This window comes from Anticarsia gemmatalis, chromosome 3 (assembly GCF_050436995.1).
Source record: "Anticarsia gemmatalis isolate Benzon Research Colony breed Stoneville strain chromosome 3, ilAntGemm2 primary, whole genome shotgun sequence".
Taxonomy (NCBI): domain Eukaryota; kingdom Metazoa; phylum Arthropoda; class Insecta; order Lepidoptera; family Erebidae; genus Anticarsia; species Anticarsia gemmatalis.
The window spans coordinates 13,691,730-13,718,194 of record NC_134747.1 but is presented as its reverse complement, the minus strand read 5'-3'; the positions used below and the strand labels follow the sequence as shown (position 1 = coordinate 13,718,194).

The window sequence follows — 26,465 nt, the reverse complement described above, 5'->3', positions numbered from 1 at the left end:
AGATAATGCATGAATGGAATATGGAAATCTAGACGATAAACTAATAATCTTTGCAAAGAGACTGGTAAAACAGGCCGTATATATTAAAATAGAAAGTTCTACAAAAAGGACTCATGCTCATGTATATTATGGGATGAGAATGGAATACAAGACGTTACAAAAACTATCATTGAAACAAAATCCAAAATTGCGGATTTTCATTTTAAGGGTTGTTGCACCCAATCAAAGGCCTTACACAGTTTTTTAACATAATAAAGGGTATCAATCGGTATTCAACTTAATACAGATAGAAACATAGCACTACTAAAATCAAAATAATTGGTAGGAAGTGAATCTTCGAGATCAATGTTTCGTGTTAGGTAGATATAATTTAATTGTACTATAATTACTTTAGAGGCTTGCAAGGCAAGACTTGTCTTTGTGGCAGCTGTCTTACAATGACTAGGTTTTTACGTATCCTCCTTATTATGGAGATACCTAGTAGTAATTTCAGTTAAACAGTTCAGGTTAATCTCTGATCGTTTATTGATCAGTGAGTGTAACTGGTAATCCTGTTGCACTATGTGCATGTAAAATGGTACACATTCTAACATTTCTTAGAATAAAATAGCCATTGATATGGTGAGCTGATGTAATATTTTTGTATATTCAGTTCTAATAATGTAAGTTATTGACCTTAAAGATTCACTTGAAGAAAAAAATAAGGCAAAAAAAACCGCGGGAGACATTCAGTAACATCTAGTAATTATTAAAGGTGTAAATTTACAACATTTCCTGGTCTCGGGCGATGGGTGTGCGACCTTACCTCGATCGAACGATGGCACATCTGAAAATGTTTCAAACGTGAGTGCGAAATATACATTATTCGATGTATCGACTATTGGACAACGACTAATACGACTAGTCGATTAGTCGAATAGAAAGTCGCTTGAAATAGTCAACAAATCATATAAATAAAAATAATTTGCAAAGTAAAAACCAATTGTTTTTGTTGCTTGGTAATTTTCAAATTATTTTCGTCATTCGAATGATTAGTTGACTATAATTCGTAGTAATTAGTCGATTAAATTCGACTATATAGTCAATAATCGGTACATCTTTGAAAGTAACCAGGAAATTTGAGCAAATTCCACCTAGAATGAGCCGTGATATTAATGATAGTACAAAGCAGTTATATAATATAATAAGTTTTATATATTATTTATTAATATATAGGTATAATGCGTTACCTTTATAATTGCGACCAATATAAATTTTGTGCCAAAACAGCCATTTCACAAAAGAAAAAGATAATTTGGTAAAAATATTATTTTTTGTTAAAAATAAATAAATCGCAGAATTTAGTAAAAAGATACAAATAAATTTTAGTATTTACATTAAATAAATATATAAAATGCCAATTAAAACACCGAGTCACGACTACAAAATAAAAAATCGTCCTGCTTTTTATTATTTTTGTTAATTTTGAAAAAAATGTTAGAGGCAATCATTTTCCGTCTAGCAGTTCAGTGTTAGAAAGAGCAAGACGATATAGTAAAGAAAGAGAGACAAACAACTGCGTTGTACGTTACAGACACTAGATAAAAAGACATAGAATACATAAATAGATATATAGTACATAAATATACTTTTATTTTTTAACCCCTTTCCCACTGCTAGGCAAGAGTCTCCTATACATATTCATATACATATAAATATACACAAAGAACTTTCGAAATAATTTGACATGAAATATATAAATACTATATACCTACATTTTATAAATCACATAGAATTAATCCGGGTTAACATTTTTTTTTAAAATTACGAACGTCAATCTATTTTATGAGCCAAAAAATAGCGATTACCCTAATTGTAGACAAGTGACATATCGTACATAGTTTTAAAATGCTCATTAACATTTTTAAACTGATTGTCGTTATTAGAAGTCATTAAAATATCGTCAAATAAGGCTTACGATAACTGTATTAGCTCCCCTTCAGTAAACGATTTCAACTTATGTTGACATGAATATTCTTTTTAAGTGCTTAAAATTTTGGGATACTATTCATTTTCTGGGTACGGGTAAATTTCCAGAATTCATTTTAGTGGCAACTAGTTTCTTAAAATAATGTTTCTATGTCCTTTTATCTCGTGTATGACAAAGCTTTGACAGGTGGCCACTTTGCTGACAACATCCCAATTCTGACATCTTCAGTTATTTAGAGAAATTAGATCCTTATAGTCTAAGATTAAATGCTAAAGTTATTGGGATGCTGTTCCCTTGAACTGTGAAAACAAGGCTTAACATCATAAAGCATCCAAATGATTATCTTTTAATATGACTAAGTTTCTTTACTCCCTTGTTTTCATAGATTCAATAAAGCATCACCTCGAGTTTTTCACAACTATCGTATTCTTTTCATACTTCAAATGCTTTGAAATTTTGAAACTGCTCATTGGCCTTATTTTAGTTGAAGTAACAATGCAGCATCAATCCCTTCATTGTCAAAAATACCTGGAATCTGCCACAAATATAGTAGTTTTTGGTTTTCGGCACCAAAGATATAATATCTAATGCTTAATTTTCTTTCAGGGAAGAGTATCGCCAAATACGGTTTAGGCAGTTTGAAATATGAAGATAGATAGTTGTGAAGAGCTGAAGCGTGTGAGCTACATGTTGCAATTGATGGTCTGCATGACGTACCGGGCGTGGGGGGGGTGCTACCTCTGGAGAGCGGCGGCGCGTGGGGCGCGTGCGCGGCGCCGAGCGGCGCGGCGGACGGCGGGCGCGCGTAGCGCCGCGCGCCCAGCCCCGTGCGCACCGCCTCCAGCTTCACGGGCGACGGGATGAACCCGATGTCGCAGCCCTCCTTCACGAGACGCCCGATCCACCAGTTGTTGTCGTACTTCTCCTGAATACCACAAAACGTAGCGATTGGTCAGAAAATGCTTTATCAGGAAACAGCCCAGGCAGTGGAATTGTGTCTAAAATGATTTAGCTAAGTAAAAGATAGCAAAATAAGAGACTTCTGGTGGAGTAGTGTTCAATTATGACACCGCCGTCTATTTAATAGGTTCTCTCGAGGGATGCTGGTGTGTTGTTGTGTCCGGCCCATCGGCATGTGCAGTACTAGGGTGCTTAGGGCAGCATTTATAGGAGACCGTTAACTTGTGGCTTGCGACTTGCGCTGTATGCTTCGGCAGCCATCCTGCCACACGCCGTTAAGCGGTCGTAAGGACACACGTGGCGGTATGGAGGTCCCACATAACCCTGCACTCTACCAAGTGCCTCTTGCATTAGCCACGTAAAAAAGCGTGTTCCATTATGTTTAAATACTTCAATTTGATACTAATACGATTTGATAATAATACAGAGTGCATAACCTCAGTTAAACTGTCAAGAAATATGTTCTCGCATCACAACCTCCTACTACCAACTCATCAGAATCTTTCACAATATTTCCACCATCCCAGTTACTCGTTCGTATTCCAAGGTCTTTAAAGATCGTGTTGGACTCACCTTGATGTGGAGATAGTCGCGCACCTCGAAGGAGATAGCGCTGCCGTGCACCGGCGAGTCGTCGTCGACCGTGCCATCGTACGAGACATTCGTGCGCACGGCGAACGCCACGGGCTTCGACTGGAATACCAACCAACATTGCACATATTAACTTCTACATTTTCAACTTCGTACAATTACACAATTAAAACACGTGTTAATTTAGATAGATCGGCGTTTTGACGTATTAGATCGCAAGCCAAATCAAGCATAATCAAATTTAAAATTATTGGTAGAAAACTACCCGCATCTTTAAATTGTTAGTTATTTATCATAGACAGGTTATAATTATGGTAAGATTTTTTCTTATGAGGTTGTACTGATACGTATAATGCAGCCCAATCTTTATTTAAAATTGTATCATGGGTTTCTATTTAGACTGGCCCTCTTTTGTAAAACTAAACGGAAGTTCCTACATTTTTCTGCATTGCTTCAATTTTTTGACTATCGTCAACAAATCTCAGTTCTCATGTACCTGTATGAGTGTATGAGAAAAACTGTATTTCCCACTTGTTTGTAGTATTGACATTTTGACTACCTTCGAAAGAATCCAATAAAATAAAATTATTGCTATAATATAGCCACGGAGGAACTCGATATGTATACATAAGATGGTCACCCAACTGCAGAACAACCTCGGCAAGCGTAGCTTAACCTCAGAGATCGATCTTAGCTTAAACTAAACATATTTAAAACTAGCCTATAAACAAACAAAACTGTTATTAGTAAATAGTTCACCGTGTGATATTAACCTTAACCCTGGAGATAAAGCGTCGGCGTATCGATCTGAGTGCACTTGCGTTACGACGTAAAGGTCGGGGGTCGGCCTGCAAGCGTGGGCGGAAATGTCGAGCGAAACGTCAACTGAACCGAGTAACTAGTCTACAATATGACGGATGTATTTTGTTCATAATAATATGGATAGGAGAGATAGTTTATCATATGGAATTTTGACCGTGGTTTTAATACATTTGCTTCACTTTATTAAGCAAATAAGTCATCTAACACTTAAATATAAACTGTGAAACTGTTAATTGGTCTTTCCTGTCTTGCTAATAAACGCCTTGTAACTAAGTACTGACTAGTTAAACAGTGTTTTGCTATTTCAGTCACATTTTCAAAATTAACCGAAAGTGACAAAACACTGAGTGACTAATCATAGTAGTACACGACGCAACGATTATTAACGAGCCAGTAAAGTGCAAATGAGTAAAGCAGAATAGGTTCGGCTTCGCATGTGCATTCAAAGAGATTTTAAGTGAAATTTTAAAATACTCATTAGTACTAAAGATTACAGAAATATCAAAAACGATTTAGTTAAAGAAAATGTTTTGATTATATTATAGAGAGCTAGATACTACATTTATGCGACAGTAAGCATTTTATTCAAATAAACGACACAGAAGTTATTTCACTAAATAATGAAAAGTATTAGATAAAAGTAGGAGTCAGAAGGACTCGAGTCCAGGGCTCTCGATCTTAGTAATGTTATTGAAAACGTGACTGCCTTGAATATGTCGTCATCCGACCTATTAATTCAACTGCTTTATGTTATACTCGTATTATTATGTACTATGTAGTGTAATAAAGGATGTGTAGGAATTTGCCCCACGATTATGCATTTTGCCTATCCATCAGCATAAAACGACCGTTGTTCGTTTGATTATATCAGAATTTTAGTTTCAGTTACAAAGCCTTTTCACAATCCTTAAGTAAATCTTATAATTTTGCATTTTGCATTACATGTACATGGTTGTGCATAGAGGCTTTAACAAGTTATAATGACGAGCTTTTCCCTGCTTCGGCGGTCAAAAAGGGAAACTTACCCTCTGTTGTCAATTGGATAACAGTCCATGTATTTTTGACATTACATTTTTTTTTAAAGGCACCTCCCGCTTTAAGAGTTCTTCTTGTGTCGCGGGGACTTTTACAAACATGCTTACTAAGAACGGACACAAAGTGCTACCAGAAAAGCAGCAAACATATGTCAAAAAATTATTGTTCCATGTGGGAATCGAACCGACGACCTTCCGACGTAATGCTAGCAGCCTGGCGACTTAAGCCACTGCGCCACGGAGACAGTCAAGATTAAATACTTCTTTATCGCATGGTAAGTGGTCAACCTAGTGTCAAAGTTGTTCAAGCCGCCCGAAGGCCTTTGACATGGCTTGAGATTAAATACTGAATATCAATTTAACCCATTAATGTCCCACTGCTGGGCAAGGGTCTCCTCCCGTAATGGGGAGGGACTTTGCATGCCCTCAATAAATGTTTTAAACAAATTTTAGGCATGCAAGGTTTCCTCACGATGTTTTCCTTCACCGTTGGAGCATGTGATAATTATTTCTAATACACACATAACTTCGAAAAGTAATTGGTGTGTTGCCTCAGATGCGAACCTGCGACCACTTGCGTGGGAGGTGTCAACTATACCACTCGGCTATCACTGCTCTTAAATACTGAAATGCGAAAAAATAGCATCAATACACTAACCCGCGCCTTGTCAAGCTGTGAGAGAGCCTGCGCTTCCTTCTCGCGGCGCAGCGCCTCTTTGTCGTCGTCGATCGACAGCTCCGACGACGGTTGGGAATAGTTCGAATCCGCTGAGCCCTGCAATATCACAACAAATACATTAACACTAATATCAAAACACAATAACTTTATGAATATCAGAATACAAATAAACAGTGTATTTTTATATCAAAACATAAATATCTTGATATTATGAATTTTGGAATACAAATAAATGGTGTATTTAAAATATGAAAATTCTTTTTTTATTATAATATATCTAACTTTGTGCCAATGTGTGGTTCTTTTAAATTAAGTAGATAAGTAACTACCTACGCTTTTTCATAGTCATAGTATGTTTTTGTAACACCAGAGCAACGGGTAGATTCCTGTTAAGTTTGCTTGCTCTTTAGTTCCAGACCGATACAATCATGATGTCAATTTTCCTTTAACGAGTAAAGAGAATGATTGGTGTAGTCACGAAACGGATGCCGGTTAAACTAACTAGTTCAGCCAGCATTGTTTATTACTAAAATAAAGTGTATTCGAGAGAAGTTTTTATTAGGTATGTGTAACTTGATACAAGACTTAAACAATGCGTCTATCATACTGTTTTCAAAGATGATCAAGTAACCTTAATTTTACTGTAAATTATCTGAAATTTAAAATCTTTGCTCCACGCTAACAACGGTATTAAAGGTAGGAAGAAAATTCCCAGTTGTCACCGCGGGGTGACAGCGTAGAGAGGATACCTGGGAATATACCAATTCTCCAGTCAATCATTAGCTTGGATAATCTAACAATACTCTTAATATAGCCTAGAATTCGATATCATAAACCGTATTAAATCAATATACAAACTTCCATTTTAACTGTTCAAAATGTAGCTCTCCTACTTGTATTGCAAAGACTTCTAGCCTACAAAAATAAGTGCTGCAACATTTTAGTTAATGCCTAATTATTGTTGAAACTGTTGTAACAATGTCGCGTAAACCAGTTAATGTTTAGTAGTCATATTTTATGTTGACAAGTGGGACATAAAGATATTTTAGTGTTTTCCAAAAGAGATTTTATTAAGGTTGTTAAAAATTGTCGTCAACTACTAGTTTTCAAATGTTTTGCACTCGATAAAGCATAGTATTCAAAAGTTCTCAACATAACACTTTTTGATTGAACCCTGGCATAGATTATTTCATCATAATTTATCACTTTTTCTTTAAAAACTACTTTGATCAGACCTTAACATAATTTTATCATCTGTAAAATTTGCTAACGAACCAGCTTTGAGCGTTCAATAACGATTATAATATAACTAGCATAAGAGTATCCACAATCGAAATTAGGATAAAAAACACACAACTAGCAGTAATATCAACCTACGTACTTTTTAATATAAAACTTAGCATTGAGACCAGAAAAGTCGTAATTTTTTGTTCCTTCTCTGCAATCTATTTCAGTAGAAACATTCAGCAAAGAGTTATGAGCTTTACTATAATCATGACAATCAATCCAGGGACATGTCCTTATTCTGTAGATTACAGTATGGTATTGTAGCCATTTATTTAGTCTCTTTACAAATCTAAAGCCTGTTTTCCACCGCGGGCGGAACGAACCCATTAATGACTTCTTTACTTATTTTCACCAAAATGGAATTCCAAAGTATGCAGTTTGTGGTTTAGTCCTCAAAGTACTACAAAATTTTTCAAAATATAAAGGTTTCAAGCCGATTTTACACAAAGAAAAGAAGTCAAAAATAGCTCTCTGATTCTCTTTTTCCTTATATCGACAGTTCAGTCTATAATAGTGTACAAGTAAATCTATAAGTGGAGCGTGTTTTGGCTCGGAGCGGCGCCGCGGCGCGCGGTGGAGCGGTGCGCGCGCATGTCCGCACCGCCTTGCACCACTTATGCAGTTACTTACAAGTACGCAACAAGATGTACAAGGAAATACTTTATTTATTACAAGGCTACGGATTTTTTTTATTGGAGTTTTAAATTGATGGTAGAATTTTAAAATATGTTCCTATGGAAATGTAGGTTAACCGATTATTTGATAGAAATTATTAACTTTTTAAGATCAATACGAATTTAAAATAACCATTTTTGCGCTAAATGTGTTAGATAGAGTTTAAAAGTCTTGACTCAGTTAGTGCAAAAAATACTTATAGATAGAGAAGAGTCTATACTGAAAACTTTAACAGAAACATTATTCTGTTTCAGTTTTTATGAAAATCTTAAAGTTAGTTATGTATCATTGGGTAGTTTCTGCTTGTAAACTTTAGCAAAATTACTTTTAGCTTAGTTGGTATTTTTACCTTAATTATGATCATTATTTATTTAAAGTTAGGAAATAATAGTTAAAAAGGGTTGACGATCTAAGATCCTATATCTAAATTACACATTGACTAACAACACGGTGGTAAAGCACACAGAATATCAGCAGAAAATAACAAATAATAAAACAATAAGTGTCTTACCAAGGGTTTGTAGTTTGTCATTGGTCGATGGTGAGTCGTGCCGACTGCATGCAATGCGAGACACACAAACAGATAAGAAATCAGACAGACATGCTTTGGAGCTAATTAGACCGTTGGCCACATTCGTATTAAATAATAACTCTTTATACCAATTAAAAAAATGTTGACGACACAATGTTTTACCACATCCAGTTCACCAATTTCAAAAAATGTTGACGGCATCACATTTAACAAATTCGTTTGACAGTTCTTTAAATTCAGAATGTCAAATAGAATGTAACTTTTCTTTTTTATAGAATGGCGTTTTTTCTTTGTTTGTTATGGTTTCGATATTTTTCTTTTCAGCCAGTATTATGATTTCGAAGAGTTATTATTTAATGAATCGCTGTATGGTTTCCAATCTGTGGCACAGAATGTACACAAAATAACGTCGCATACAATCTATAAAAATAAAATATAATTGTTAGGTTCATGCTTGTATTTCTTGTAGTGTTATATGTTAGGACAAATACATATAATTATCAATTTTGACACATTTTTGGGAATCCTTTATAACCAATATTATTCATGTTTGTAGCCAATTTCATGTAATGTAGAGTTAATAAAATAAACACAAAATAATAAGTAACAATAATTTTGAATTTGAACATGATAAGAAAATTAGAATCAACATAGTTGGAATTCTGATTGGAAAATAATATAATACAGTAAATAATAAAATATATCAAACATACATAAAAATAATACCTGTAAGAATACAACTAAATTTGTAATGTACGTGAAACTAACTACAAATGTAATGTAAACTAGGACTAGCATGGTCAACTAAAAGCATAAACTAAACTAAACCACAGATAAACTAAAAACTACAAACGACGCTCACCTTAGGCAAAGCTTCCAAAAATATAAGAAAACAAAAAAATCGTCTTCACACTTACAAACATTTTATATACAAACTATAACACGAACTTCCCGAAAAAAAAAACAATATTAATCTATGACTAAATTCGAATCAAGAACTGTCATAAAACGGTTATAACTTTTTCTCATTCACAGGCCGAGGTATCTAGCTCATTCAGCCAAGGAGTTATCTGGCCGCTGTTGAACAAGGCTTGAATAACACTGGCACGGCGGTTTCGGCGGCAGTCTGGCGGGTCGAAGGCATGACGTCATCGCCCACTTTTCCTCCCCCTTCCACCGCCCCCTACGGCTCGATAACCCCCACTGTGCATACTTTACGCCCTTGTTTTTGGGGCAGCGCCAGTGGATGGAGATTTTTTATTTATATCAAACCAGTGTTTTGGCTAGCGTTACTATGTTTGTATGGGGAGGTTTTTTATTATTGCGGATTTTGGATACTTGGCTCCTGTAGCGATGTGGAAGGGGTTGAGGTCACGCTGATTGAGAAAATATGTCAAGAACGCGAAAAAAGCTTTTAACGAGAACATGCTCTCATGTATTTGTAACTATCTATACACTGACCAGAAAACATTAAAAATATTTATCACTAGAAAATGTCTATTTTCCTTCCCTAGGGTTTAAACTACTAACCGAACAACCTTTATACGAATCGGCTCAGCAGTTTTTATACGAAAGAATTAAACACTAAAATTACCAATTCGCTGACTACATCGCAGATTATTATTTGATCGCACAGTTAAAAATTAACGAAAACTATTCACAATTTTTGTTCAAAATAATTTATTGCAACAAACATGGTTCAGTGTATTTACTTATAATAAAGTTTCACTTCACATATTACAATGTAAAACTATATAATGTATATTTATTACATACATCTATACACGTTTGATTTCGATTTCAATATTAAAAAACCTGCATTCTACAATCGTATTTTATCTCTAAATAGAACTATATCCGTCATTTCCTAGAATACCTAAACACTAGCTAGACAAATCTATCCGGCATACAATCCAATGACGTAGGACTATTTTATTGGTCTATTTCTGACGAATGGACTAACAATTCGTGCCTAAGTGGCTGATCCACGGTTCTAATGTAAAGATAGAGATAATAGTACATTATATGAGGTATATAAGTTATATAGTTCGTATTATTTCGCCTTAATGGAAATAAGATTTAAAAACTAATAACTACTATGATTTTGTAAATATTTTTGTTGCATATCCGATAAATACTATGGTTTGCCTGCGACTGCGTCCGTTTAAAAGAGTTTGGGTAGAAATGTTATATGTTAAAAAAAGTGCTAAATTTCTCCAGCGACATCTCGACATCATCAAGTGAATATAGGTAAAACTTCGAAATAAAAGAATTGTTCGGACTTTTACCATTGCGAGTTGGTAAATCTTAGGTTATACCGGAAAATCTTAGGATTTACCACCGTTCGGGCTTTTACAGTAACATATACATCTATTTTCACAAATTTTCGCATTTATAATATACGTTATACGAGTATTAAATACGATCAAGTTCCTGCAAAATCGATTGGAAAAGAAACTTCAATATTTCATAGATCTATCAATTTATCACAGACCATACATTTAATTTCGTAAAATAGTTAGAATTTAGGAAAACTATTTCTTTCAGACGCAAGATTATTTCCTACTCTTTACGATATAGTGTAGTAATATTCTTCATATTAATAAGTTCTTACGTTTTATGGATATCATATTCATATAATCAGAACTAAGTCAACTGGCAGACATAATTTTATTATAATTAAATGTCGTTTCTTAATTAACATAAGAACATTTATGAAGAAGCGCTTACATCTTAAGGAAAGGCGTTAAGGGTTAAAGGCCTACACCGTGGCAGTAGGTTTGATTCTCGTACGAAACAAATAAATAAAACTTAAGAAGCAGATTTTTGTCTACTACAGTTTTTATATTTGCATGCATGCATGCATGATTTTCGCGTCACAAGATTAATTTATGAGAAGAAAGACTTTCAACAAAATTCGTGGCTTAGTTCTTAAAATGATCAAATGGGCACAAAAGTCGCGGAGAGCATTTTTTCACTGATCAAATATTCCTGCGATTCGTTTATCCTTGTTTAGGGTTTAGTTGTGCTTTATATCAGTTTTTTGTATAGTTATAAAAGTCCTCAAGAAATTAGTTCTTAAGTGGTGAGTTGCCTTAGGAAAAAAAAGTCTGTAATATTTTTCAGTGACAAGCCATATTGTATTGTATTCTTTCGTGTTTTAAAACAGTAACCGGTGTACTTTTTCTGTGATATTTAATTCATGCAATCGATACATTGAATAGCTGATTATTTCGTCCTTGGCAGAATTACTGCCTTACTTCAAGGTGTATCGTTTGAATAATATACTGAGGTCAAAAGAATCGATGCAACCATAATGACGGAGAAATTAGAATTTAATTGACTTTTACAAATATAACATGCGAATAAATAATATCGGCCTCGAAACTAAATAGAACTATTAAAAATTCGTAAGTTTATATGTTTTAATATTTAAATACCCTGTTTGTTAATCAATCACAGCAAGACTACATAACGGGTTTGGATAAATTTATACATAGCTATATAATGTACTCTGTCCTTCGGTAAATCTGCACCATTCTTACGATAGTCATTTACCGTATAGGGTAAATGAAATTACCGTACATAAACAAACGTAAATGGAATAAACATACTTATATACTGCTAAATACTTACTAATATAGATAAATTGACAACTATCACATACTGACGCAAGAGATGCATGCAGAGAAACGCAAAGGGAAGAAAAGCTAATGAACTTTTACTAACAAACTACACGCACAAGTATGAAGCTAGTCGATATTTTTATCTCCGGTATAGAATATCAAAAATAAAACGCACGATGCGTTACCGATCAGTAATATTGGAAGACGTAAAAAATCTATTTGTGTACTTATAGTCTTACGACTTAGTAGAGAGTATTGGCGTGCACGATTTATCTAGTTCATCTCTGCTTTCCTACTTGTAATGTTATAAATGCGAAAGTAACTCTGTCTGTTCCGCTTTCACGCCTAAACTACTGAAACGATTTTGATGAAATTTGGTATGAATACAGACTTAATGTTGACAAAGAAGATAGGCTTCTTTTTAGTGCGAAAAAAGAGGTTTATAAGAGGGGGTGAACGTTTTTACGAGAATTCCGACCTAAATTACCAAATCACCCGGATGAAATCGCGGGCAGAAGCTCGTTATTAATAATTCCATGTTTTTAAATATAGTACATAGCTGCATCAAACATGCCACCGTCCGTTGCATACGCCTGCAGATCACTTGATGTTCGAAATTCTGAATGTTATATACCTCGCTTGCCTTGTACACAAGGCTCTCTACGAAGTTGTTAGACTATATCGATAGATTGAACGCATACCGTAGATTGAAACTTCCACCGCGGATCGATATGAACACGTGAACCGGAGAAATATAAACAATTGTGCGTAAATAGATTTATGCGTATTAGATTAGGTTAAGAAACTGAAGCCGATCATTTAAATAGACATTTTTCAATTTTGTTTTGTGGTCTGGGTGGTTAGGCACATCTTGAGGTCTAGGGTTCAATTCTTAGTTGGGCAAAGTTCAAAATTTATATGAGATATTTCCAGTAGTATTAAACTCTAGATTAACGATTTTAATAATGAAACGTGTGTGTATTTCATACACCTCTGTTTCCACTTGTGGGCTATAACTGTCTTGATGATAATATGTAGGTATGTAAGAAAAAGTCTTTGTTAAAATGACACTGCTTGATATTGCGTAGGTCTCTTGTGACTTAAGAATTACTCTAGAACTGGGAAATGTTGTTAAATAACTTAAAATAAATAAACGTTACGAAAAGGCAATTATAAAAATGATATACGGAAACAATCATGAAACGCTGATTTAAAAGTCTCATAGGACACTTTACTTTTGGCATATCCAGTTACTATTTGAGCAGCTCTGCTTTCATGTAACCGGTTTCAGTTTTAATATTGATTGCGTAAAAGACAAACTACCAGAAGGAGAGATGAAGAGGAAGAGAGAGAAACTTTTGGTTCAATAATTAAATAAATATTTATTTCAGTTGTTCTAATATTATACATTGCAGTGTTTACAGCGGTCCCTGCACTAAGCTCAGAAAATGGACATTATACAAGACTTTTCTGGTATCATCATCAGTCTAGCCTTTCTTCCAACTATGTTGGAGTCGGCTTCCAGTATCACCGTATGCAGCTGAATATCAGTATTTTATATGGAGCGACTGCCTATTGTACTTCCACAACCCATTGACATAACACGATACCGATAAAAATATTCTAGTAAAAAAACAATAATAATAATTGGTATGATTTCACACATAACAAAAGTGGCCCCATCACCAGTCCCTGCGGAACACCAGATGCAAAACTACAGTACAGTTGAATAGAACAACCTCGACATTGTTGATTCAACGTTAATGCTCTGGACATTGACATGTAAACACATCTGGAAGATTTCCACAGCAATTTATTAAGACAGAATAGTAAAATCAATTCGTACATCACGTGTTTGTTATTCAAACGCTGCAGATTGTTCTTTTATGCGAATTTTTAGTTTTTATAGCCGAATGACTCAAGGATTGGAATGACAGTTAAAAGTTTTAAAGATTGAATTATTTCTGTTGCAGTAACGGATGTAATCTTATTTTTTTATTCTCTGTCTGTGGGGTTAAGCTCTGAGAGAAACTGCATACTACGTAATTAGGTATAAATAGAGGCTATTACTCATCTGAATGTATATGCCAATCGAATTGCTATTTTAGTTGTAGACGTACATATTAAAAAAATAATTTAAAAACGTTAATAATGTTAATGATACAAAATCAGAAAGGGCAGGCATGTAGTATATCAATATTAATCTTTTATAACATCATTATTTCCCAATGCACAATAAATTAAGCATTCCAAGTAATCATTTTAACCCAGAACCCATAAATAACAACAATCCAAAAATACAAGTGAAATAACCCCGATGAATAAATTAACTGGAACACCAGATATAGCAGCCACAACGAACTATTGAACCGATTTAAAAATAACCTGCCATTTCGGTCACATTTCCTATTATAAATCATTCTTCAATTTTTGATTGCCAAACGGGGGCCCATATTTGTCAATTCTAATACGCTCATCCTGCAATATTGTTGTTTTAATGGATAAATTTTTGTTACTCTTTCACGAAAAAACTACTTAGTAGATTTTGATGAGATTCAACACTCGGTTTAGATTAACAAATGCCAAATTTACATAAGTTGGAAAACGGTACGCCTAGAAAAATTCCTGTCTAAAACTGACATTAAAAGTAATCTAGATTTTCATCCTGTTTTTTTATCAATGAACAGAATCAAAAGCAGTTGAGAAGCCCATCTATTTCGTACAAAACAAAAACCAAAATTATTCAACTTTTCACAGCACTAGGCTTTCTGATCATAGAAAGGTGAATCAATCTTCGCAAACAACTAAACCTATCTTCACAACAAAGCCTCTACTAGGATTATTTCATCAGCGACATGTGAAATAACAATAGACAAGATGGATACAAAGCACAATGTTATTGAATGGTTCCCAACTGACATGGTGCAGTAAACCATTGGCTGATGGATTTGTAAACTATCTTGGCCTAATCCTAGATACTATATTGAGAATGTACCTTGGTAAATATAGGTGTTTGTGTTTATTAAATAAACCATATTCATAGAATGAATATCTGTCAAAGCTTTTGATTGCGATTGGCTAAATACTTTCTGTATTACTTGAATATTTTTAGCAGCATCAACGATTTTTTTTTATTTAAATTGCATGCAGTTTTTTTATAGAAACAATATTAATCATTACGCAGTATTGATATTTGGTTACAAGACTTGAGACTATGTAAATGTGTAATTAAAACTGTCTCTTTATAATACGCGTTATTACTGTAGCACTCCTAGCTCATTTTTCTTGACACGTCTGTAGATTGAAGTCTGAATTAGCATTTAGTTAATAAAGCTATCATTATTTTAATTTCCTTATTTGCCATCACCTCTTGTGTCTTTTACAATGATAATATATATGCAGCTAAAGCTCACTAGCATCTCATTTTTCTCGCTATAGACACTATACTTAACCCTAGCAAACTCTTTAAAACGTTTCAAAACATCACACATCATTCTTGAATGATGTGTGATGAAACCGCCATTAAACAGGAGCACAGTATCCTCAACAGTCAAACACCTAGTGCCTATAACTTCAAACAAATAAAGTTTACTTATAGCTTCGTCTTTAAGCACGTATAATGGCAGACTAAACATTTACGAGCTGTTCCGACACAGACAAACAAACAGACGTATTGAACATTAGACATCAGATAGTGTGGTTCTGAGAACATTATAAAGTACAGTCGGCAACAAAAGCAGCATGTCGAAGTATGACTGCATATCATTGTATATCAAGCTTATGTCAAAAGAGGTTGTGTCAAGGCTAATAAAGAGTCGCGACGAATTGAGAACCTCCTCCAATTTGGATGTCGGTTAAAGCCCCATCAAATGCGGAGAAACAAGACTTTGTATTTTAATCGTGTTGATTGTTATTTAGTAAAGATTGTACGGTAGATATGGTAGATTTTCAACATTTAAGGTATTGAAATCGAGCTGCGAGGATAGTGAAGGTAATGATTTTATACACATTCTTCATTCATTCTTTTGTGCAGGATATTTAGCTAAAAATATACTAGTAGCGTTTCGTGCTGACTGTACGTGAAAAGCTTATTGTTAGAATGGTCGACACAGAATTAGACTCAAGTAGCTGCAGTCTTTGATCAAAAAATAATTTTGATATATTTGATCGATGTGTTTAAATTAACATTTTCATAATCGTTTATGAGATGAATGAGATGAATGAGATAGCCGGGCTATGTTTTTGAATGTTTATTCTCGAGTGAGTTCGTTTGAAAAATAGTCGTATTAGAAATGGCTCAAAATCTACAGGATATTTTTTTAAACAGGTTCTAAACTGTGTAATATTATGTCCGATTTTTTTAATACATTCAATTTATGCTTGAGAGAACAAACATATATCAGACATCGTTATACCATGCATGCAAACATCTTCACGAACTTTTACGCATGTAATAGTAATAGAAGGATCTTTGATTGTTTACTTATAAAGACTTTATTGTTCTATATTAAAGCCACATTACTACACCGATGATGTGTTCTAAACAGACAATCTCTTACTATTTCTGCCGATCCACTTAGCCTCACAATAACATAATGTGCTGCCAACACTGAATCAAAATCAATATTATTCTAGTATATTATCATTTAACGTAAATTTCAAAATCAATATTATTAGTGGATCACACAAATATTTGTTCCTTATCAAAATCGATCCCACCCTTACGGTGTAGTTACTCTCATAACTACAGAAAAAACTAAACTTCTTTAGGTTCATGTCAAAAATCGTTATAAAACAACAACTGTTATTGTCAATAACAAAAATATCTATGTAACTAAATCTATAGTAGCCCTATTTACTGTCGATAGTTTATTGGAAATCGACGTTACTAGAAAGATAGGCATACATAGAGTAGTTTATAAAGTGTTATAAAGGTCAAAGGTCTTACCGAGTGCATTTCGGTGCGTCACAACACTAATGATTTTGGTTTATCGATTGATAAATATTGTACCGTATTTAAATATCGTTATTGATCTAACCATAGTCAATACCGGACCGTTATAAAGAAGCTTTTGCTTATTGTGAAATTGTTTTAAGTATAAAACTGCATTTAGAAATCGGTTTTGATAGCTATTGAGATATGCCTTAGAGATTATAGGACGCTGTTTATACTAGTAATAAAAAGTCACAAAAAACGCGGATGAAATCACGTATTAAAGTTAGTTTACAACGTAAACCCTACAGCTTAGAGCGCTCAAAGAATTTATCGAATACCGCGATATCGGAATACGGACTGGTATGCGAAACGTTGACGACCTCACCAACACAACAAACAAACCTTACACATAATTAGGCACAGATAACATGACTACAATGCACACTAGTTACCCGAGCGTTATCTTATAGATACACATCACTTAAACACCGTATGACGTTTGTAAATAAACAAACAATGTAACCACTAAACAACACGGCACCTGCGTGAACAACTTGTTGTAACCGCCGCTCTGGTTGTTGTAACCCATCATGTTACGACATGGTTGGACGTGGTGGCCACTTCGGACCACCAAAGGAATCGCGTCTTGGTCGGCCGTGGTTGCAAACCATTTAACGCGACCGTCCTTGCCGACGGCGGTGCACGAATGAGCCCGAATATATACGAGTATGTACGAAAGTTCACGAACCCTCGTCGGTTGTTGAATGGATGCGCGCGCAGTGGCAGCCGCGCTACGTGTAGGTTGTCGAACCGTGTAAGATCAGGGATTAGAGAAATGGGTCAACTTAGATAATGGAGTGAGGAGCGGTAGGTGACAGTTGATGTACCAAGCTTGAATGGAGTTTATCAAGTCAGGTCGAAAGGTAATTAGCACGGTACGTTTGTGCAGGTGCTTTTGTTCAGTCATAATTATTATTATGAATTTTATTGAACCTCATTTCTTTCAGTACGAAAAACAAAGAGGTTTTTTCGTAAATATTTTTCGATTACGCCATAAAATAGGAAGGTGTGGAATATTGTGATACCAAAATATGTCTCGGGGATTCTGTCGAAAAATTTGAAGATTCTACGACATAGGAATTAGCAGCCTGCATATCTGTGAATTTATTTAGTAAATAATTTTCATAAGGGTAAGGTGCTAAGTTCGATTTACTGGCGAAATAGTATATAATTTTTTCGATTTACGGCCCATCTTGTGGTCATACTAACATTGGGAGGCGACTCTTGCCAAGCGATGGGATTAAACTATTTGACTACCTTTTCGTCTCTAATATAAGTGTACCTATTTATTTGTCGAAAGTTGCGTAAAGGCATTGATTGAGCAATGTACAAGAAACCTTTTTCAGTCAAGTTTTCAACAATTTTTGTATGGTTTTGTTAGACTTTTAGAAACAATTTCATCATAGCTTATTTACTTGTAAGCTTGTAACACGAGAAATCAGGGAATGGAAATATTCAAGGAAACCAAAATATTTAATCTGTGCTGGAACTGTACGTTATTTCAGAATAACACGAAATTATTAATTATAGGTAGTATTATCAATATAGAGTACTAGCAGTATTTATTATAATAAGTAGTATCTAGATAAATCATAAACGTAAAGGCTTTCTACAAAGTTGTTGGACTATAGTGACGTGGTCAGCTTAGTCACTATCCAGGAATGATAAAAGCTTGTAAATGAATTGATATCTTTAGTTTCATGATTGTGAAAAGTATTTCAGAGTGCAACCGTAGCCTTCAATGAAATAACGGTGTGATCACACAACACAACTGAGAGTTTTTAACCGTGGGTGTTTAGTACTTTGACATTTTGAAGAATATTTTCATATTATTCATATGGTTTGTAGTTTTTATTGGTAGTTTAAATAGTAATAGCGTGTAGGTTTATTTATTTATATGAATGAAAAATTATCATATTTTTAGGTTTCGTTTATTTCAACTAAAGTTTTTGGTATTTTATGAATAGAAAATAGTATCTAAGTTGTAGGAGTATTTTACTGGAATGGAGAATCATAATTCTACTTAAACAGTTTTCAGAAAATACGTTAAGTAATACTCTACTTACATAGATATATTATATTCTAGCTCTTTATTCCTCTTTATATCTCAAAATGACAACTAACAATCGTTCAGTGAGAACTCTCCATGACGCGTTGAGCGTTTGGTAACATTCCGTGGTACAAGGCCACACAGTTTACGAGTTCCGCGTGCCTCGCACTAGCGTGACCGCGAGCATGACTATGACTCATGCAGATATCTTTCTTATGACATGATAGATGATTCTGTATTACATCTTTCTTTGAAAAAAGAAAACTCGTGCTTAGAATTGTTCCTGTAATGCTAAAATAAACTATATTATACATCAAGAGTTGGTTGCATTACGAAACTAGTCAATTATTTTAATTGAGATATATAATATATGTATAAATTTGTCAAATAATTTCACTCACTTATGCATAGTTTAATGGCGTTTCCTATTCCTAATTATTCATGCTTTAAAAAGCCCAAAATAATGTTTGAATAACACAATATTTTTTTGCTCTTATGGAAATCTAACTCTCGTATATGCAGCGTGTAAAGAACGTTTTATACTCACGACGCCGCGGATGTTGTAAATTTAATTTCAATTTACTATCACGTTAAAAAAATCTGTAAAATACACTTAAGTAATTTACTATCTATAGACCTACATCATGAAAATAAAAAGAAAAAATTACAACTTATGGAAATCGTTATTCGTTACCAATTTTCGAGTGATAACTTCGCACGAGCCTGACCACGAGTATGACTCATATATTGAGAGATATAATTATGTAATGTCACGATGAATATAACAATCTCGACATTGATTTATACGGTTACAGATGACTTGACTGTTTTATTTTTGAAAAAGGTTTTTTGCTTTGTTTTTATGGCAAAAAAGACAATATAATTTGTTTATCTATATGAAAATTTCTGTTAGGCTCATGGCTAAACTATTAAAACGATTGTCGAATTTTTAATGTCGATATGGATAAATACCTCGATATAAATAAGTATTTTCAGCAAAAATATGCGAGCGAAACAGCAGGTACAAGCTAGTACATAATATAGACCTAAAAGCTTTATTAAGTTCATCCACACTCGGCCAGCGAGATTTTTCATTCATGGAGAAGATCCGTTCCTAGCATTACATAATAACGAATTAAATTCTAAAGCTATTTTTTATTTTATTTTTTTGCAAAGCGCTTTAAAAGTTATCTGTTTCCTTATCTGTATAATAAAATAAATAAAGCTTGCAATTTTAGGGAAAACTCTGTTCGTGAAGCACATTTAAAAACTGTAAAATATCTCATCGATCTGAATTATTATGACATCGAACAGCTATTAAAATCATTATCTTAATTATTCTGGGTGTCCTTTCTCTTGTTTCTCCTCCCTCCTTCACGCACACAAATAAACATACACACACACACACACACAAACAAACACACACATACACAGACACACCAACACTTACACACACTCAAACATACACTCACAGACCATTTAGAGTTAAGTCTTTGTTGCGTAAAATTTTGTTTTCTGTTCTGCTATCATATTATATTAGCTTGTATTATTTTCTATTAGTTAGTAAGCAAAATTATTGTACCTCTATAGCTAGTCCTATCTGGTAATCAATTGCATTGATACCACGATACAGGCAACGCCTAGTGTGGCTATCATTGTTCTCAAAAACTTTGTAAACTTGGACAGAAATAAATATTTTTATCTTTTTTTATCTTTATCTTTTATTTTACTTTAAAAATTAAACAATAATAATCGCCTTAAATCACAATTTTGAACGTCCTAAAGTGTCAATTTTACGGTGCATTATGAATTTCATCGCTACATAATATTCATATAAATAAAATAATACTCCATCCTACTCTTTAAAATACAAACAAATTCATTAAACATAGCAATAGTTGGTTGTACAACCGCCCACCAGTCGCCTACGGTTTTGCTACGCCCGTAGCACTGGCGTAGAGGTCGTAGAACCGTCGCACTCGTAGACCACGACTGGACGTTACCCAATGGAAATATTGAAACTATTTATAGAATTGTATTTATTTTTCTATTTTTGTTTTATGATTGGTATTTTACTTTTTATTTTATTTGCTTTTGGATTAGTTATAAAATTGAGTTTCTTATCATTTATAGGACTAACGTGAAAAACTGCAATCCCAATTCTTTATTTACTATAAGTACGAGTAAATACCCACGTAAACATTACATCAAATTCCTAAAATTCTGAAATTCCCAGGTTACGAGTTGAGAAAGCTTAAAGTTAGATTTTTCCAACCATGAAGAAGATCGTGTTTCTATTTTATTCGCTCATAGTTATTTTATTTCAAAACCAATACCAGTAACTTACACCTAAAATTTTGTTCCGAAACCACCCTTCAGAAGATACACTTCTCTGCCAACCTACACAAACAAAACTTTCCATTTAAACTCAAGCAAATATATCAAAAACAATGAAACAATACAAGCTGTAACGTTTTACATAATTGCCTTGCACCGGTCTTTCATTGAATAATTTTACTCACAATAAACATTACAATTATAAACCTTATTCCCTTGTAATAAGGTTCATCTTGTTGAAAGCGTAAATTGCAATAACGTGTCTACAAATAAAAATTAACTCTATGTATAGCACAGAAGAGTTCAGATCGTTTTGTTATAAAAATATACGTTTCTATTTTAGTTGTGAGAGGTGAAAAATTGGGTTCTGACAAATTGGTTGGAGCATGAAGGGTTTTTTAATCATATAATTTGTTATTAACATATGTTTTTATCTAAGAATAATTCCCCAAATAATGATTTCATTGAATCCCCAGGAAAAACTTAAAAAAAAACTTTTAGAAATCAATCGCAAAAGTAACTTCGCATCTTCAAAAAAGATAGCTTTGATTAACAATAATATGCTACAAAACGCCTTAAGCTTTAATACTTGATCAAAATAATACAAATATTTGAAAGTATCAAATCAACAATATCCCCAAAAAAATCGTCCCAACCGATCGGCCCGACCGATCGCCACAAAAACCGTGCCGTGAGTACTGTCAACTTCAAAATTGGCATGCGGTAAAACGTTCCCTAATTTTTACAATCTAAACTCAACCATATAGCTGTACACTTAAGGTTGATATTCGCATGTGTTGTGTTGCGCACGCGCGTCGTCCCGATCGATGGCCGTCGCGCCGGCGACTGGTCTGACCTACTTCTAGGGTTAGGTTATACGCTGTAACATGGGGCGCACTTTACAAATTTGTATTGTGGCGACGAATGGGTTTACTGTCTGTATTTTGAAGGCAAACAATGTTGTGACCGTGGTTTGTTCGTAAAAAGTATGTTTGTATGGAGTATAAGGATTTGTTTCTGATTTTACCTGTTTCAGACAGTATATGGTCTTATGCACTATATTGCGTGCGATTTTGGCTTTGTTAAAGATGTTAAAATGTTTTGGTTGCAAAATCTATTGTCAGTGTATTTCGTAGGAACGGAATTAAAGACAAACCAAATCAGTTGCTTTTTTAAATCTGTTTTTAAACAGAATAGTAACAGAAAGAATAAAATAAATTACATACATACATGAAATCAGGCCTTTTCCCTATAACAATAGGCAGAGACCAGAGAACGCCTCTTGGTAGTATACAATTTAGTATAATATGTAGAAAAATACTATTTAAAGTAAAGAAAACAATAAATACTCTAAGTTTCGTAATGCTAAGCCTTGTCCTAATTTATTCCAAAATTTCGTGACGTCATAAAGTTCACTGCCCTCCAAAGAGGCATACAAGCCAATTCATAATCAGAGCATAGAGAGCGTAATACAAAATGATTTAGATCACAATATAGGGCAATGTTGGCGAACAGGGTGCGATGACGACACTGCACAATAAATATGTAATTAAGTGGACATGAGCCGAGATAATGACATTGTCGTGGTTTGGTTATAGACTGGTGTAATTGAGAATATAGGTTATAATGGGGGATACTGCATGGAGAATTGGGTTTGCTGCAGTGCGATAGGGAAATTTTCGATCAATTTTGTTTAAACACTATTTTTAAAGATTGTCTTTTTTTGTTTGTTAATTGCAGTGTTTTATAAGTTGAAAATGTAATGATGCTTAGTTTTAATTTTCGTCATCAAATGTTTTTTTTAGATAAGGTCAATTTACTTGCTTGAGAAAGGAGTAAGAAATTACGTTTTGTGTTATTTGACGACATTATTTCTTCAAATATAGAATACATTAAACTATACAGAGATGTCTACAGCTTTACTCGTTTAAATTCAAATTGATATTTGTATCAAAGAAAGAATTCGAATTTTATGTTAAACATAACAGAAATAAAACAAAAATCATTTTACAAAAAAATTACAAACAGAAGTTCGCACCGTAACCTCGCGCACAGCAAACTTCCGAGTAAAACGCTTGCTCGCGGTCCATTACGCGCGGAGTTAAGGTCGTCGAACGCTGCATGCACGCGCGCCCAGCCATGTAACGACACAGGTGCGTGTTATTGTTCCGTGTTTGGACTTAGCGTAGTACTGGCGTGGAGTTGTACGTTCATTGTGTAGTACTGGAGGAAGTATTGAGTTTGAGAGCGTTTCAGGGGTTTTAAGTAATATTGGGTGAAGTTGCCTTTACTGTTGCAGTATCCTGTAAGGATATTTGACAAGTTTAATCATTACATAATATAAAACTGAAAATAAACAGTAGAAGGTAAAGTCATCTATTTCTCTGCTATGTGCTTACAGTTAAACTGTTAAACTGATATCGATGAGATTACTCGATAGTTGAAGATTCAGACAAACAATGTTATTCTGAAGAATAAAACTCACAAGGTTTGATTCCTGAACGAATCAAACCTTGTACAGAACTATAGTTCGTACGCTATTCAAAGCGCAAAACTCTAGAACGGAACCATTTCGGCTAACCCTTTTTGACATATTTTCTTTCAGGTGCGAGAAAGGTTTTTATGGAGATAGACAACAAAATACAAAAAAATGCAAAAAAAAAAAATGGAAAACAATTTACACATATCCAAAGCTGCACGAATCATATAGTATATAATTAATGCCACGACAACAAATACATAGGTATATAAACTCGTAACACAACCAATCCTGTATCGCATTTGTATCTCGTGCTACAATCACATTGTCAACATTGTTGTTCACGTCGGCAATCTCCGGATGCACTCGGAAGTGCTCGGGGGAAGTTCGTCTTAGCTCATTTCCTACGAAACATGTCACGTGGCGACAAACAATTTCCTATGTTTTAAATACGAATCAATACTTTTGTTTACGTTTGTATTTGAATTAAATATTTAAGGTTGAACATTTTAAATATTTTTGTTTCGTATTTGATTCGAAACTATCAAGATAGCCATGTTTGTCAATAGTTTAATTATCAGGAAACTTATAATGTAACAGGATTTTCATGCCCAGTGAAAACTGTGCCAAAATTTCAAGAAGCCACTGTAAATTTAATGATTCTAGCATTAGCACGATAATGCTAGAATCATTGAGTCAAGATTGAGTCAATCAAGTTCAAGTTGTAATAAGGGAAAAATCATTAAATTTCCGAACCCACTTTATTACGATTTGACATTTTAAATTTTTTCCTTCATCATCTTAAAAGTTAAAATTAATCCTGAAAATAATAAAAAATATGCATAAATTATCTGAAATTATAAAAGTTAATGCAGCGAATAAAAACTTTAGTAAGTATATTTATGCAAGAACTTAGTTACACTCTGTACAGTAAATTATTTAACATTTTAAACACGAAACTTTGTTTGTTCCGCCCGCAATGTTAAATTGTTGAACTCATTTTAACGTTTTTTGGAAAGAAGTACTTATTTGGAGTATACAGAGAGAATGTCATTACACTTTTTATTTTCTTCTCTGAATCTAAAGTTTTGTTTTGGTACATTCAAGAACCTTTATTGAGGATGCATGTATGTAAACTAAATTAATGTTGTACTAACAATATGATTGCAAAAATTCGCATGTTTGGATTTGTGTTTGAAACTCAGTACTTCAAAAGTATTGAATGGATTTTTATGAATTTTGGAACATATACATAGTTTAAAACTTTGATAACCACAGTTAACCGTTAACAATTAACCTACAATACTTTTCACCTGACAAATCTGTTGACGCATGACGAAATGCGTGCATGATCGTATGACGAAATCACGGGTAGAAGCTAGTAGGATGTTAATACGAAAACATATATAATCAACTAATTACCAATAACCTATATAAAATAACGAACCAAACTAAGAGGAGCAAGGTCTTTGAAATAGGCCGGCTATAAATATAAAGCAGCATTGTTTCATCATACACCATACACACGTAATATTATTATAAAATTATGTCAGTACAAAATATTTCAACGGATATTGGAAAACAGTATGACACTGCCGTGTGCGACCATGTGCGACCCAGTAATCAAACTTTTAACCTCGCGATCGACAGTAACTACATGATTAAGTCTCTAAATATGTATATTGTATAGGTATAAAACCAAGGAGAGAGAGAGGAAAAGAAAGAGATTCCTGATAGTTTTTTTGAAAATAGCTTAAGAGATTTTTGTTTGTTTGAGCATACTTATCTTTGAAACGACAAAACACAAATTATGTACGATATGCTTTATATATGAGGCCTCAGTTCCACCTAACATCACATTATAACCTGCAAGAGTGCGACCCAGGGATTTATCACGAGAAACGCCAGTAGCACCCTAGGAAACAGCTAGTCTGGTATAAAATTTCTACTACAAGAAGTGCAATTAGTCACGTAGCATGTAGTTGCCATGTTTTCCAATAAGATAAGGCAAGAACTTGGCAAGTTTGTCAACTGTGATTCACATTGTATTCGCGGATGCACCTGCTGTCACACGGAATTACTCATTCTAAGTGGCAAAATAACAAAAACTTAAATTTTATTTTGTCTGCTGTATATTAATTAATTGTCACCTTAATTAACATACATGTAAAAAATCACGCCTATCTTCCATAAGGGTAAGAGACTAGAGATAACGGTCAAAACGACTGAAAGGATTTTCGTGAAATAGACTTAGTTTATAACTTAGATAACGTATTTTTAGCCCTGAAAATTAATCTCAACTTTAAAACACAGCACTAAGTCTTAAGTCTTCATTAACCCTCTACAACAAAATCACTGACTATCAAGGTCCGCGCGAGTGTCGCGTCTTGAGAGCGACCTCAGCGCCCTCTCGATCATTTGAGTGCTA

General features: G+C 34.0%; 1 protein-coding gene across 20 annotated transcripts in view; it reads right to left on the bottom strand.

Moving 5' to 3' along the window:
- Ca-beta (Calcium channel protein beta subunit) overlaps positions 1-26,465 on the bottom strand; it is a 183,626-nt gene that overhangs the window by 9,385 nt on the left and 147,776 nt on the right. For 12 of the 20 annotated variants that reach the window (XR_012960523.1, XM_076136685.1, XM_076136678.1 and 9 more), the window contains 4 exons: positions 6,035-6,151; positions 3,503-3,622; positions 2,687-2,894; positions 806-826 (listed from right to left, as the gene is read on the bottom strand). Coding sequence is in view for 19 of the 20 variants with exons in the window: in XM_076136685.1 (XP_075992800.1) it covers positions 806-826; positions 2,687-2,894; positions 3,503-3,622; positions 6,035-6,151 (466 nt within the window). In the remaining variant the exon portion in view is untranslated. Of the gene's footprint in view, positions 1-805; positions 827-2,686; positions 2,895-3,502; positions 3,623-6,034; positions 6,152-8,528; positions 8,573-9,411; positions 9,676-17,652; positions 17,832-26,465 lie in introns of those variants that run through there. The other 8 variants (XM_076136693.1, XM_076136691.1, XM_076136696.1 and 5 more) reach the window with 6 other exon arrangements.